Source organism: Mobula hypostoma, chromosome 11 (assembly GCF_963921235.1).
Source record: "Mobula hypostoma chromosome 11, sMobHyp1.1, whole genome shotgun sequence".
In the NCBI taxonomy this organism is placed as follows: Eukaryota; Metazoa; Chordata; class Chondrichthyes; order Myliobatiformes; family Myliobatidae; genus Mobula; species Mobula hypostoma.
In genome coordinates this window covers 94,226,240-94,241,324 of record NC_086107.1, presented here as the reverse complement: position 1 = coordinate 94,241,324, position 15,085 = coordinate 94,226,240, and the positions used below count along the sequence as shown (strand labels likewise).

The window sequence follows — 15,085 nt, the reverse complement described above, 5'->3', positions numbered from 1 at the left end:
CGTTACGGACCCCTACCATCAAGGATATGTTCTCTTTTCATTTCACCCATCAGAGAGGAGGTACAAAATCCTGAAGACGTTTCAGGAACAGTGCCTTCCCCTCCGCCATCAGATTTCTGAATGAGCAAGGAACCCATGAACACTATCTCACTTTTTTTGGCTCTCTTTTTGTACTGTTCGCTTAATTTTTTATATATATATTTCTTATTTCTTATATTATCTATTGCAATGTACTGCTTCCACAAAACACCAAATTTCACAACACATGTTAGTGATACTAATTCTGATTGTGATAGAGGGAAGTAGTTTCAAGAATACAAGTCACAACATAGGACTGAATTAAGAACTTGAGATGTGAAGCATTGAAATTCTGTACCTCAAAGGATTCTCAAGTCAAATTATACATTCAAGGTTGAGTTCAAGGCATGAACTAGAGGCGTTGAGGGCTGATGGCAATTGGGCAGATGTGGTGGCAGTGCCTTTTGCCTGTGCAATCTACTCTTGTTTTCTGTGGTTTTTAGGAAATATGTTTCCAAGACACATGAAAGCTCAGTTCCTGGATATATTCAAGAATGATAAATTAGTTTTTTGGACATTATGAATCAAAGGATTCCTACAAAAGGTAGTGGATAAAGCCCAGTTCATCACAGGCAAAGTCCTCCCCACCATTGAGCACTCCTACAAAGAGCGCTGCCACAAGAAAGCAGCATCCATCATCAAGGAACCCCACCATCCAGGCCATACTCTCTTCTCGCTGCTGCCACTGGGAAGGAAGTACAGGAACCTTAGGTCCCACACCACTAGGTTCAGGAACAGTTATTACCCTTCAACCATCAGGCTCCTAATCCAGTGTAGATAACTTCACTCACCTCAACTCTGAACTGAATCCACAACCTCCAGACTCACTTTCAAGGACTCTACAACTCATGTTCTCGGTATTACTTATCTTTTCATTTGCACAGTTTGTCTTTTACATATTTGCTCTCAGTCCTTGTGTGTAGTTTTTCATTGATTCTATTGTACTTCTCTGTTCTACTGTGAATGCCTGCAAGAAAATGAATCTCAAGATAGTATATCGTGACATATATGTATGTACTTTGATCATAAATTTATTTTGAACTGATATACAGTGTAGTAGATGGAGTTGAAATTAAACTTTTTCAATATCATAATAATGGCGGAGCAGCTTTCTGGGACATTCCGTCCTCTCCTGTGCCTTATCCTTACAGTCACCCTACTCCTCTGAAAAGTAACTGTGTCCACATTTCCATTGGAAACTCCTTGGCTGTGTGGATTCAGAATTGGCTTGCGTGCAGAAAGAATGGGGTGGTAGTAGATGATTGCCTTCTACCTGGGTGACCATTGGTGTTCCACTGGAATTTGTTCTGGGACCCCTGCTCTTTGAGATTTTTATCAATGACTTAGATGAGGAAGTGGAAAGGTGGTTAGTGAGTTTGCAGAGGATACGAAGTTTGGTACACTTGTGGATAGTGTTGGAGGTTGTCATAGGTTACAATGAGTTATTAACAGAGTTCAGAGCTGGGCTGAGAAGTGGCAGATGGAGTTCAACCTGGAAAAGTGTGAAGTGATTCACCTTGGAAGGTTGAACTTAAAGAGTACAGAGTTAATGGCAGAATTTTTAGCAGTGTGGAGGAACAGAGGGATCCTGGGGTCCAAGTCCACAGTTAAGGTGTATGGAGTGTTGGCCTTCATAGTTGGGGCAGAAGAGAATGACTTAGTTAAGTGTTTAATTAATTTGGAATGACATTGTGGGCCAAAGGGCGCGTTCCTATGCTGTACTGTCTGACGTTATCTTTTTTACTACAGATATCTGCAGTTTTCCTCCTCACCCCACCCCTTTCCTCTCTTTCAGATATCTCAGCTGAAACTCCTAGAGGAGAAGTTTTCACGTTTGTGGACACAGTGCCAGCGATGTCAGGGCAGCCTGCACGAGGATGTCCTTTGCACTAGGTAAGAAGTGAACCCCACATTTTCATTGTTAGCATATTGTACCTTATTGAAATCACTATAAATCAGAACCCGCTGAACCATGAATCCTATCTTTATTGGGACCATGGCACTGTCTTGCTCAGAACCTGTTCCTCCTACAACTGACAAATCCCAAATGTGGCATTTAATCTCAGTAGTTTTGGGTTTCACCAGAAGTTTAGAGAAATGTGAGGGTACATGGAGTTAGGACTCAGATCCACCTTAATATAAGTAATTGAGGAATAGATTCAAGGCACTAATTTACTTAATTTTACCATTTTGATCCCTGATATTTTAACCTTTTTGATTTTCTGTGCTCTATGATTCCCTCCCTGCTGTGCACAGCCAGTGAATACAAAGCAGATTATTGTGTCTTTGTATTCTCAGGGTAGAATGTGGCAGTACTAAATGATTTTTAAAGGATTTTTCTTTCTCTCCTTTATCCTGAAGGCTAACACTTTTTTTATTTGTACAGATTGTCTTCTTTTGCACATTTTTTGTTTGTCAGTCTTTGTGTGTAGTTTTTCATTAATTCGATTGTATTTCTTTGTTCTACCATCAATGCCTGCAAGAAAATGGATCTCAAGGTTGTATCTGGTGAAGTGTACACATTAGCGTAACGCTTTACACCACCAGCGATCAGGGTTCAGTTCCCGTCGCTGTCGCTAAGGAGTTTGTATGTTCTGCCCGTGACCATGTAGATTTCCTCTGGGTGCTCTGGTTTCCTCCCAATTCCAAAGATGTACAGGTTAGGTTTGGTAAGTTGTGAGCATACTACGTTGGCACTGGAAGCATGGTGACACTTGTGTGCTGCCCTCACCACATCCTCAGGCTTTGGTCATTCATGCAAACACTGCCTGTCACGATATGTTTCAATGTACATGTGATAAATAAAGCTCATCTTGATAATCTTTCCCACTGACATTAATGTTGAGTGTTATCTGTGAGTTTGGTCCTGCCTCTGTCAGCCACGTCAGTATTTGTGCTTTCCAAAATGGACGGTGATAAACTTACCCGACCTCCTCCTACCTGTTCAGTCAGGGTAATGAGATCAATGGTAATGCAGCAACTGACATCTGACGTCAAGGTTTGAGACTTTGACTAGAGTTTTGTGTTTTTACGCAGTAGTTCCTCAGAAGAACATGGCCTTTATTAATAGTTAATGCAAGAGATTCTGCGGGTGCTGGAGATCCAGAGCCACACACACACAAAATGCTGGAGGAACTCAGCAGGTCAGACAGCATCTATGGAGAGGAAGAAGCAGTCAATGTTTTGGGTGGAGACTCTTCATCGGGACTGGGAGGGAAAGGGAAAAAGCCAGAATAAGAAGATGGGATGGGGGTGGGAGGGGTGAGTACCAGCTGGCAGGTGATAGATGAGACCGGGTATGAGAGGGGGGATGAGGTGGGAAGCTGGGAGATTATATCTGAGACCAGGTGAAAAGGAAGTAGGACGCTGGGAGGTGATAGGTGGAAAAGGTAAAGGGCTAAAGAAGATATCTGATAAAGGAGAGTGGACCATGGGAGAAACAAAGTGGTGGGGTGGGCACCAGAGACAAGTGATAGGCAGGTGAGGAGAAGAGAAGAGCCAGAAAAGGGAGCTGGGGAGAAATTACCAGTAGTTAGAGAAATTGATGTTTAAGCTGTCTGGCTGGAAGCTCAAAACATCAACTGTGTTTTACTCTGTATTAACTGTTTCCTGCTCTGGGTCGGTGAGATCACTCACTCGTACGCTGTATTGCTCTGCCTCAGCTCATTAAGCCTCAATCACAAAATGCGTTGGCATTACTATGTAATGAATGATGTGCGAGACAATTAAGATTAACGTTAGACTTCAGGCATCTGAAGTGTGAGGAAGCGTTGAACAATTTAAGTTTTGCTTGTTGTAAAGAAGGTCAGGGTTGGCATGACTAAACAAAAATACATTAGGAAACTTTAAGAAACTTCCCACATCAATGACAGAAAAATGGAGGACTATGTGGGAGGGGAGCATTAGAATGATCACAAGACAAAGGAGCAGAAGTAGGCCATTCAGCCCATCAAGCCTCCTCCGCCACTCCTCCATGAGCTATACTATTCTCCCATCTAGTTCCAATTTCCGGCTTTTTCCCCATATCCCTTGATACCCTGACTAATCAGATACCTTTCAATCTCCTCCTTAAACACCCTCAATGATCAGGCCTCCACAGCTGTATGTGGCAATGAATTCCATAGATCCATGACCCTCTGACTAAAAAAATTTCTCCTCATCTCTGTTTTAAATGGGTACCCTCTAATTCTAAGATTGTGGCATCTTGTCCTGGACTCACCCACCAAGGGAAACAGCCTTTCCATATCTACACTGTCCAGCCCTTTCAACATTCAGAATGTTTCTATGAGATCCCCTCTCATTCTTCTATACTCTAATGAATACAGTCCAAGAGCCGACAAACGCTCCTCATATGTTAGCCCTTGCATTCCAGGAATCATCCTCGTAAATCTTCTCTGAACTCTCTCCAACATCAGTGCATCCCTTCTAAGATAGGGGGCCCAAAACTGCACACAGTATTCCAAATGAGGTCTCACCAGTGCCCCATAGAGCCTCATCAACACCTCCTTACTCTCATACACTATTCCTCTTGAAATGAATGCCAACATAGCATTCGCTTTCCTTACTGCCAATCTAACCTGGTGGTTAACTTTTAGGGTATCCTGCACGAGGACCCCCAAGTCCCTTTGCACTTCCCATTTTTGAATTTTCTCCCCATCTAAGTAAGACCATAAGACAAAGGAGCAGAAGGCGGCCATTCGGCCCATCGAGTCTGCTCCACCATTTTATCATGAGCTGATCCATTCTCCCATTTAGTCCCACTCCCCCGCCTTCTCACCGTAACCCTTGATGCCCTGGCTACTCAGATACCTATCAATCTCTGACTTAAATACACCCAATGACTTGGCCTCCACTGCTGCCCATGGCAACAAATTCCATAGATTCACCACCCTGTGGCTAAGAAAATTTCTTTGCATCTCTGTTCTGAATGGGCGCCCTTCAATCCTTAAGTCATGCCCTCTCGTACTAGACTCCCCCATCTTGGGAAACAACTTTGCCACATCCACTCTGTCCAGGCCTTTCAACATTCGAAATGTTTCTATGATGTCCCCCCTCATTCTTCTAAACTCCAAGGAATACAATCCAAGAGCGGACAAACGTTCTTCATATGTTAACCCTCTCATTCCCGGAATCATTCTAGTGAATCTTCTCTGTATCCTCTCCAATATCAGCACATCCTTTCTTAAATAAGGAGACCATATCTACCCACAGTACTCCAAGTGAGGTCTTACCAGCGCCTTATAGAGCCTCAACATCACATCCCTGCTCCTATACTGTATTCCTGTAGAAATGAATGCCAACATTGCATTCACCTTCTTCACCACTGACTCAACCTGGAGGTTATCCTGCACGAGGACTCCCAAGTCCCGTTGCATCTCAGAACTTTGAATTCTCTCCCCATTTAAATAATAGTCTACCCGTTTATTTCTTCTGCCAAAGTGCATAACCATACACTTTCCAACATTGTATTTCATTTGCCACTTCTTTGCCCATTCTTCCAATCTATCCAAGTCTCTCTGCAGACTCTCTGTTTCCTCAGCACTACCGGCTCCTCCACCTATCTTTGTATCATCAGCAAACTTAGCCACAAAGCCATCTATTCCATAATCCGAATTGTTGATGTACAACTTAAAAAGAAGTGGCCCCAACATGGACCCCTGTGGAACACCACTGGTAACCAACAGCCAACCAGAATAGGATCCCTTTATTCCCACTCTCTGTTTCCTGCCAATCAGCCAACGCTCTATCCACGAATGTAACTTTCCTGTAATTCCATGGGCTCTTATCTTGTTAAGTAGCCTCATGTGTGGCACCTTGTCAAAGGTCTTCTGAAAATCCAAATATACAACATCCACTGCATCTTCCTTGTCTAGCCTACTTGTAATTTCCTCAGAAAATTGTAATAGGTTTGTCAGGCAGGATTTTCCTTTAAGGAAACCATGCTGAGTTCTGCCTGTCTTGTCATATGCCTCCAGGTACTTCGTCACCTCATCCTTGACAATCGACTCCAGCAACTTCCCAACCACCAATGTCAAGCTAACAGGTCTATAATTTCCTTTTTGCTTCCTTGCCCCCTTCTTAAATAGCAGAGTGATATTTGCAATCTTCCAGTTCTCTGGAACCATGCCAGAATCTATTGACTTTTGAAAGATCATCGCTAATGCCTCCGCAATCTCCACAGCTACCTCTTTCAGAACACGGGGGTACATTCCATCTGGTCCAGGAGATTTATCTACCTTTAGACTATTCAGCTTCCTGAGTACTTTCTCTGTCGTAATTGTGACTGCACACACTTCTCTTCCCTGCTACCCTTGAGTGTCCGGTATACTACTGATGTCTTCCTCAGTGACGACTGATACAAAATACTCGTTCAGTTCCTCTGCCATCTCCTTATCTCCCACTACAATTTCTCCAGCATCATTTTCTATTGGTCCTATATCTACTCTCACCTGTCTTTTACTCTTTATATACTTGAAAAAGCTCTTTGATATTATTTGCTAGCTTGCTTTCATAGTTAATCTTTTCCCTCTTAATGACCTTCTTAGTTTCCTTTTGTAAGCTTTTAAAAACTTTCCAATCCTCTGTCTTCCCACCAATTTTTGCTCCCTTGTATGCCCTATCCTTTGCTTTAACTTTGTCTTTGACTTCTCTTGTCAGCCACGATTGCATCCTTTTTCCATTCGAAAATTTCTTCTTTTTTGGAATACACCTGTCTTGCACCTTCCTCACTTCTTGCATAAACTCCAGCCACTGCTGCTCTGCCGTCCTTCCCACCAGTGTCCCTTTCCAGTCAACTTTGGCCAGTTCCCCTCTCATGCCACTATAATTTCCTTTACTCCACTGAAATACCGACACATCGGATTTTGGCTTCTCTTTTTCAAATTTCACAGTGAACTCAATCATGTTATGATCACTGCCTCCTAACGGTTCCTTCACCTCAATCTCTCCAATCACCTCCAGACAAATAATAATCTGCTGGATTATTTCTTCTTCCAAAATGTACAACCATACATTTCTCAACATTGTATCTCATCTGCCATTTCTTTGCCCACTCTCCTAAACTGGCTAAGTCTCTCTGCAACCTTTCTGTTTCTTCAACACTTCCTGCTCCTCCACTTATCTTGGTGTCATCGGCAAATTTAGCCACAAAACCATTTAATCCATAATCTAAATCATCGATATACATTGTAAAAAGAAGTGGCCCCAGCACCGACCCTTGCGGAACCCCACTAGTAACCAGCAACCAATCAGAATAGGATCCCTTTATTCCCACCCTTTGCTTTCTGCCTATCAGCCAATGCTCCACCCATTCCAATATCTTTCCTGTAATTCCATGGGCTCTCATTTTATTAAGCAGCCTCTTATGCGGCACCTTCTCGAAGGCCTTTTGAAAATCCAAATACACAACATCCACAGCCTCTCCCTTGTCAATCTTATTTGAGATTACCTCAAAAAATTCCAATAGGTTGGTGAGGCAGGATCTTCTCTTCATGAAACCATGCTGGCTTGGGCCTATCTTGTCATGCACCTTGAGGTATTTCATAACCTCGTCCTTGAGGATCGACTCCAATAACTTCCCAACTACCGATGTCAGACTAATAGGTCTGTAATTTTCTTTTTGCTGCCTCCCTCCTTTTTTAAACAGCGGAACTACATTTGCGACCTTCCAGTCCTCCGGAACCATGTCAGAGTCTATTGATTCCTGGAAGATCATTTTCAATGTCTCCACAATCTCCAAAGCCACCTGCTTCGGAACCTGTGGGTGCACCTCATCCGGTCTGGGAGACTTATCTATTCCTAGTCCATTTAGCTTCCCAAGCACTTTCTCATTAGTAATCTTGACTTGGAGTAGGTTAGGAATTTGGCACAACATCGTGCTGTGCTGTAGTGTTCTATGTTCTAAAACACTTGACATAAGTTCACTTCTATTACCTCAGTGGTTTTAAAAAAAAATCTTCACACAATGCCCTGTTGATTGAGTAGATCATTTGGCTCAGTTGACAAGTGTCTCACCTTGAAAGTTTTGGGTTTCAAGTTTCACGCAGGATTTGGTCTCACTTACAGAGAAAATTTACAAGGATGTTGCCGGGGGTTGACCACCTAGAAAGGTTGAATAGGTTAGGAATTTATTCCCTGGAGTGTAGGAGAATGAGGAGAGATTTGATAAAGGTATACAAAATTATGAGAGGCATAGATAGGATAAATGCAAGCAGGCTTTTCCCACTGAGGTTGGGTTAGACTAGAACTAGAGATCATGGGTTAAGGGTGAAAGGTGAAATGTTTAAGGAGAACATGAGGGGAACCATCTTCACTCAGAGAGTGATGAGAATGTGGAAGTGATGGATGTGGGTTTGATCGCAACATTCTGAGAAGTCTGGATAACTACATGCATGAGAGTTAGTTTGGGGAGCTGTGGTCCAGGTGTAGGTCAATGGAACCAGGTCAGAATAATAGTTTGGTATGGAGTAGATAGGCTGAAGACCTGTTTCTCTGCTGTAGTGCTCTGACTCATAATTTGGTTACTTCTCCAGATCATAATTTGGTGAACATTAAAAACACTCTGACCTTTCTAATTTGCATCTTAGAGTTGGTTAAAAGATTGACACAACATCATTGGTTCTTGGTATTATTGAGGATCCCACCCATCCATCCAGCACCCTCTTTGACTTTCTACCCTCAGGCAGGAGATTCTGATGCATAAAAACAAGAATGGTCAGGATGGGGAAAAGTTTCTTCCCCTTGGCCATTAGGCTCCTGAACTCCCTGCCACATCGCATTTGAAGTGAATGTATATAGTTAAATGGCAATAAACTTGACTTGAAGGGACTGTACTGTTTTATCTGTTTTAATGGATATTGATCTGGGCAACCTAGAGAATTATTTCCTCAAACTCTGGAAAACACTCCTTAAAATGAAACATATTAGGTATTTATAAGCCCCTCTAAATCAGTGCCTTGGCAGATTCACCAGACCAAATAAGGGAAAGTCTGAAGCCAAAAGAGCCCAAAGAAAAGTCACACACTTCCTCCCCCACCAACTGTGTGTCTTCCTTCCTTTGGCCTGTGGGTTGGAGGGAAGCGGGGATTTCAGGAGCACGTGGCGTGGAGGGAAATTATGCAGTCAGATATTTTAGAATTATCATACAGACACTTGAAACTGCTCTAGTAGCACATGAACACAGGCATTAATCATTTGATGCTTTTAAATTGAAAGTAATTTTATCAATGGGCTGCCTCTGAAGACCACGGGACTGGATTCATTATTAACTTTCAGACGGCAATTACCTATATACCTAATAAGGAACATCTCTTTTTAAGGAAAGAATGGTGAGGGAAGTGTGGATCTAATTGAATACGTTTCTCAAAGCAGAAGCGATGGTCAGTCTGGCCTCTGTCTGTGCTGTTTCACTCTGAAGTATTGCTATATATTTAGAGCATCAAACAGTACAGTACAGGAACAGGCTCTTCAGCCCATGACGTGTGGAACATGGTGCTAAGTTAAACTAAATTGCCTCTGTGTACACATGGTCTATAGCCTTCTATTCACAGCATACTCATGTGACTATCTATCGTATCTGCTTTCACCACTTCTCGGGTCAGCCATTCCAGGCACCTACCATTCTGAGTATGCACGTGTGCGTGGTATCATAATCATCATTATGTGCTGTGTTGTATAAGATAGGCGATCATGGTCTCTCCATGACCACGACTGTCCTTGGCAAATTTTTCAAAGGCTACCTGCAGGCTCGCGGAGAGAAGTAGCGCCTTACACCTCCTTTGGTAGAGGCGTATCTCCACCCTGCATACATACTTGCTCTGCACATCTTCTTTAAAAAATTTGCAACATATGATGGAGAAATTTGCAAATTGATTGAAAATAATTTAAAATTTCTAATTACCTAATTTCTGGGATTTGTGGGTTGATTTAAAAAAATCCTTGGTGGAAATTGATCCTGAGATTCGAGTGTCACCCTTGCAGTGTGACAGTCCGCTATATCTGCCAGGTATGGTTGCATGTTACATTGCTTTCTCAATCACTTTGGGAACTGAATTCAGCACAAAATAGTGAAAGATACTGAGTTACCTGAATTTGTTCGTTCAGCTTCATGCCTCTTTTTGCATGAGCTTTGAGAGCTAGCAACGGCAGTGTTTGAAAGACATTATTGTGATTTCCATCAGCATTTTTGGAAACTGGAGTCAAAAATCTAGAGAACAAAATGATTTTTCCAAGTGAAATGCACCTTTACTATGTAGTGTGAATTAACCAATAAATGCTAATTACTAGTTTATGGGGAGAAGAGAGAATGGGGTTAAGAGGGAAAATAAATCAGCCATGATTGAATGGCAGAGCAGACTCAATGGGTAAAGTGGTCTAATTCTGCCCTTTTGTCTTTTGGAAATGAAAATCTTAATATGTCTTAAGAAAGCAAAATTGATTTCAGCTGATTGTGAGAGAGTCGGCCCTGGGGTTCATGGACCCCTCGGTTAATGGTAGAGGTCCATGGCATAAAGAAGTGCTGGTCTAAAACTTTCTACAGCTCTTGCACTTGGTACATGGTTCTTCTCTGTCCATTTTCCACATATTCTTGTTTTACTTGTAAGTAAGATGAAGTAGTATAACTAACATTGGTTAACTTTGAAAGGATTCCTGCCTGTCAGATCCTGGGCTCAGACTTGATGTTTGAGCCCTCCATTGCTAAGAAGCTTGATGTATGATTTCAGGTTAGTTGCTGGTGGATGTAAATCAAAGTGTTGTTCATTGAGCTAGAGTCATGTAATATCCAGTAGAAAGTAAAGATAAGGTTAGCTTTATTTGTCATGTACATCGAAACATACAGTGAAATGTGTCATTTGAGTCAATGACCAACACATTCCAAGATGTGCTGGGAGCAGCCCGCTAATGTCACCACGCTTTCAGCACCAACATTGCCCACAAGCTATTAATCCTAACCTGTATGCTTTTGGAATGTGGGAGTGACCTGGAGGTCACGGGGAGAATGTATAAACTCCTTACAGATTTACAAGCTGCAAGCGCGTTCTGAAAAGTGTTATGCAAACTGCTACGCTACCAAACGGGTGAAACTGGTGGAATGGGATATTTTTAAAAAACCCAGATCAGAAAGGAGTGGCATTGTAGTGTAGCGGTTAGCATAATGCTATTACAGTGCCAGTGAACTGGGTTCAATTCCCATCACTCTCTGTGCGGAGTTTGTAAATTCTCCCAGTTACCACATGGGTTTCCTCCGAGTGCTCTGGTTTCCTCCCACATTCCAAAAGACACACGGGTTAGTAGCTTAATTAGTCACATGGGTGTAATTGGGCAGCACAGGCTCGTTGAGCCTGAAGGGTCTGTGAGCATGCTGTATCTCTTAAAGAGGGACCAAAGCCAAGTGCCCAGTATTGAATTAGGCCCTCCATTGATCAAGATCAACCATGGGTGTTGCATCCTAGCTGTTTACGCAAGCCAGGGCAATATGATATGGAGAGCATGTTGCTGCCCATGCAGCAAGCTCCCCCTCGCCACGCAGCTGATGAATCCAAAAGAACGGCAGAGACCAATACAGTTTGGCACCAGCGGCATCGCAGGAGTTGCCGGTTAGCTTTGAATTCAACGTAGAGACTCCAGCTCTGGAATTTTTCCTTGGAGTTTACTCCTGAAGCCTTCCCTTAGAGTGGCTATAGCCACAGGGCAGCGGAGGTTTGAGATCAGAGTTATCCTTCTAGATGTCAAGCCCCCCCCCCATCTGCCCGAAGCAACTGGTTTAAAGGCGCCAGTATCTCGCCTTTGCATCTTCTGACAGTAGAAACTGTTCCACTGGGTTTCGTAGCTAAACCACACGTGAAGGGCAGGAGCTGGACTTGGTTGTCAAAGTCTATTTGAAACGCATGTCATTGGGAGCATTTAATAGGTAGTGGGAGCATATCCCCATTACCACCCTCAGCTATAACAACCTTGAGGAACCCCCGTACTTGAAGGCAGTGATAATACGCTGGCTGTGCAGTGCTGTAAAACATGAACCTTAATATTGTAGCTGTGATGAAGAATCTTCCATTTGAGATGCTCATGCAGAGCAGTGGGCTCTGGTTTGATCTCTGCGCTGTGCTGGGCTCACTGAAATGGTCATTGGTTACCAAGAGATTACCAATAAAAAAAATTAAACAGGTCACAACTTCCTGCACAACGTGTCAAACTGTACAACCTCCACCACCGACATGAAAACACAACTTAGAAACTGAAGCACGTCATCTCTGGCAGGGTTTGCAGGCCATTACTTACAATGCAAAACCTAGTATCTTGAATGGCAGTGATGCTTCACTCCCAGATGAGCTCAATGCCTTTTATGCACACTTTGAAAGGGAGAATAAAACTTCATCCCTGCGAATCCCTGCAGCATCTGGTGACCCTGTGATCAGTCTCGGAAGCTAACGTCAGAATATCTTTCAAGAAGGTGAAGAAGGCGTCAGGTCCTTATGGTTTACCTGGTAAGACTCTGAAAACCTCTGTCAACCAACTGGCAGGAGCATTGAAGGACGTTTTCAATCTCTCACTGCTGCAGTCGAGGTTCCCATCTGTTTCAAATGGGTGACAATCATAGCATTGCCAAGAAGAGCAGGGTGAGCTGCTTCAATGACTATAGCCCAGTGGCATTCACATTAACTGTGAAGAAGCACTTTGAGAGGTTGGGCATGGCTAGAATCAACTCATGTCTAAACAAGAACCTGGACCCACTGCAATTTGCCTTTCATCGCAATAGATCTACAGCGGATGCAATTGCACTGGCTCTCCACTTGACCTTGGAGCACATGGACAATAGTAATACCTATGTCAGGTTGCTGTTATATTGACTACAGTTCAGCATTCAGCACAATCATACCCTAAGTTCTAATCAACATGCATCAAAACCTGGGTCTCTGTACCTCCCCTTGCATCTGGATCCTTGACTTCCTCACTGAGAGACCAGAGTCAGGAATAATACCACCTCTTTGCTGACAATCAGCCCTGGTGCACCTCGATGCGTGCTTAGCACACTGCTCTGCTCTCTTTACACCCACAGTTGTGTGGCTAGGCACAGCTCAATCACCATCTATAAACTTGCCAACAACACAACTATTGTTGGCAGAATTTCAGATGGTGACAGGGAGGTAGACAGGAGTGAGAAAGATCAGCTGGTTGAGTGACATCACAGCAACAACGTCGTACTCAGCAGTAAAACCAAGGAATTAATTATGGACTTCAGGAAGAGGAAGTCAAGGGAACATAAACCAGTTCTCATTGAGGATTCAGAAATGGAAAGGATGAGCAGTTTCTAATTCCTGGGTGTCAACATTTCTGAGTCTCAACATATTGATGCAGTTACAAAGCTGGTACAACAGTGGCTATGTTTTATTAGGAGTATGAGGAGAATTGTGAAAAGCCTTGATAAAGTAGATGTGGAGAGGATGTCTCCCATGGTGGGAGAGTCTAAGACTAGAGGACATGGCTCATAACAGAGTGGCATCCTTTTTGAACAGAGATGAGGAATTTCTTTAGCCTGAGATTCTGAATCTGTGGAACACTTTGCCACAGGCAGCTGTGGAGGCCAAGTCTTTATGTATATTTAAGGCAGAGGTTGATACATTCTTGATTGGTCAAGGCATGAAAGGATATGGCGAGAAGGCGGGAGATTGGGGTTGAGAGGAAAATTGGATCTGCCATGATGAAATGGCGGAGCAGACTTGATGGGCCAAATAGCCTGATTCTGCTCTTATATCTTATGGGCTAATAGGTATGTCACCAAAGACACTCACAAATTTTTACAGATGTACCATGAAGAACATTCTAACCAGTTGCATCACAATCTGATGCAGAGGGGCCACTGCACAAGATTAGAAAAGGTTGCAGAAAGTTGTAAACGCAACCAGCTCCATGGGCACTAGCCTCCCCAGCAATGAGGACATCTTCAAAAGGTGATGCCTCAAAAGTTGGCATCATCAGTAAGGACCCAATCACCCAGGACATGCTCTCTCCACATTACTTCCATCGGGCTGCAGGTACAGGAGCCTGATGGTACAGGAACAGCGTCTTCCCCTCTACCATCAGACTTCTGAATGGACAATGAATCCATGAACATGACCTCATTATTTTTCCCTCTGCTTCTGTTTATTCAGTTTATTTTTATATATACTTATTGTAATTTATAGTTATTATTTATTGCATTGTACTGCTGCTGCAAAACAACAGATTTCACAACAAATGCCAGTGATTTTAAACCTGATTCTGATTCTAAATGGCCCATAAAAATTCTTAAAATATTAATGATCACCCAAAAGGCAGCAGAATAACTGGACAGATAACATCCTTGTATCTCTTGATGCCCAGGAAGTCTAAACTCCTATCACTTACAGAGAACTAAGAGGCCCTCACGCCCATAAAGCCGAAGGACTGAACTCGGGCAATATTAAAATTGTCTTTTAAACCTGACTCACTGTTCCTTCAGTTAGTCCTGACGAAGGGTCTCGGCCTGAAACGTCAACTACACCTCTTCCTACAGATGCTGCCTGGCCTGCTGCGTTCACCAGTAACTTTGATGTGCGTTGCTTGAATTTCCAGCATCTGCAGAATTCCTGTTGTTTGCTTTTAAACCTGAGTTCGGTTATCAATATTTGTTGGCTTTCTCTGAAAACGTCGTGCCGAATGGTCTGTTGTTGTCACATGGACCGAGGTACACTGAAAAAGCTTGGTTTTGCATGCTGTCTATATAGATTGTTTCATCATATCAGAACATCGAGGTAGTACAAGGGAAAAACAACAACAGAGTCCAGAATGAAGTGGTACAGTTGCACAGAAAGTGTACTGCAAACAGACCACAGGATGCAAGAACCATGAAGGGGTTGATTGTGAGAACAAGTGTCCATTTTATGTTACTTGCTTGATAACAGCGGGGTAGAAGGTGTCCTTGAGCCTGGTGGTATGTGCTTTCAGGCTTTTGTTTCTTCTGCCCAGTAGGAGGAAGGAGAAGAGAGAATGC

At 43.0% G+C, this 15,085-nt stretch overlaps 1 protein-coding gene across 2 annotated transcripts in view; it reads left to right on the top strand.

Moving 5' to 3' along the window:
* The window catches only part of pold1 (polymerase (DNA directed), delta 1, catalytic subunit), a 234,870-nt gene that overhangs the window by 207,954 nt on the left and 11,831 nt on the right, over positions 1-15,085 (top strand). For both annotated transcript variants that reach the window (XM_063063296.1, XM_063063297.1), the window contains exon 26: positions 1,874-1,971. In XM_063063296.1, the coding sequence (XP_062919366.1) occupies positions 1,874-1,971 (98 nt within the window). The remainder of the gene's footprint in view (positions 1-1,873; positions 1,972-15,085) is intronic.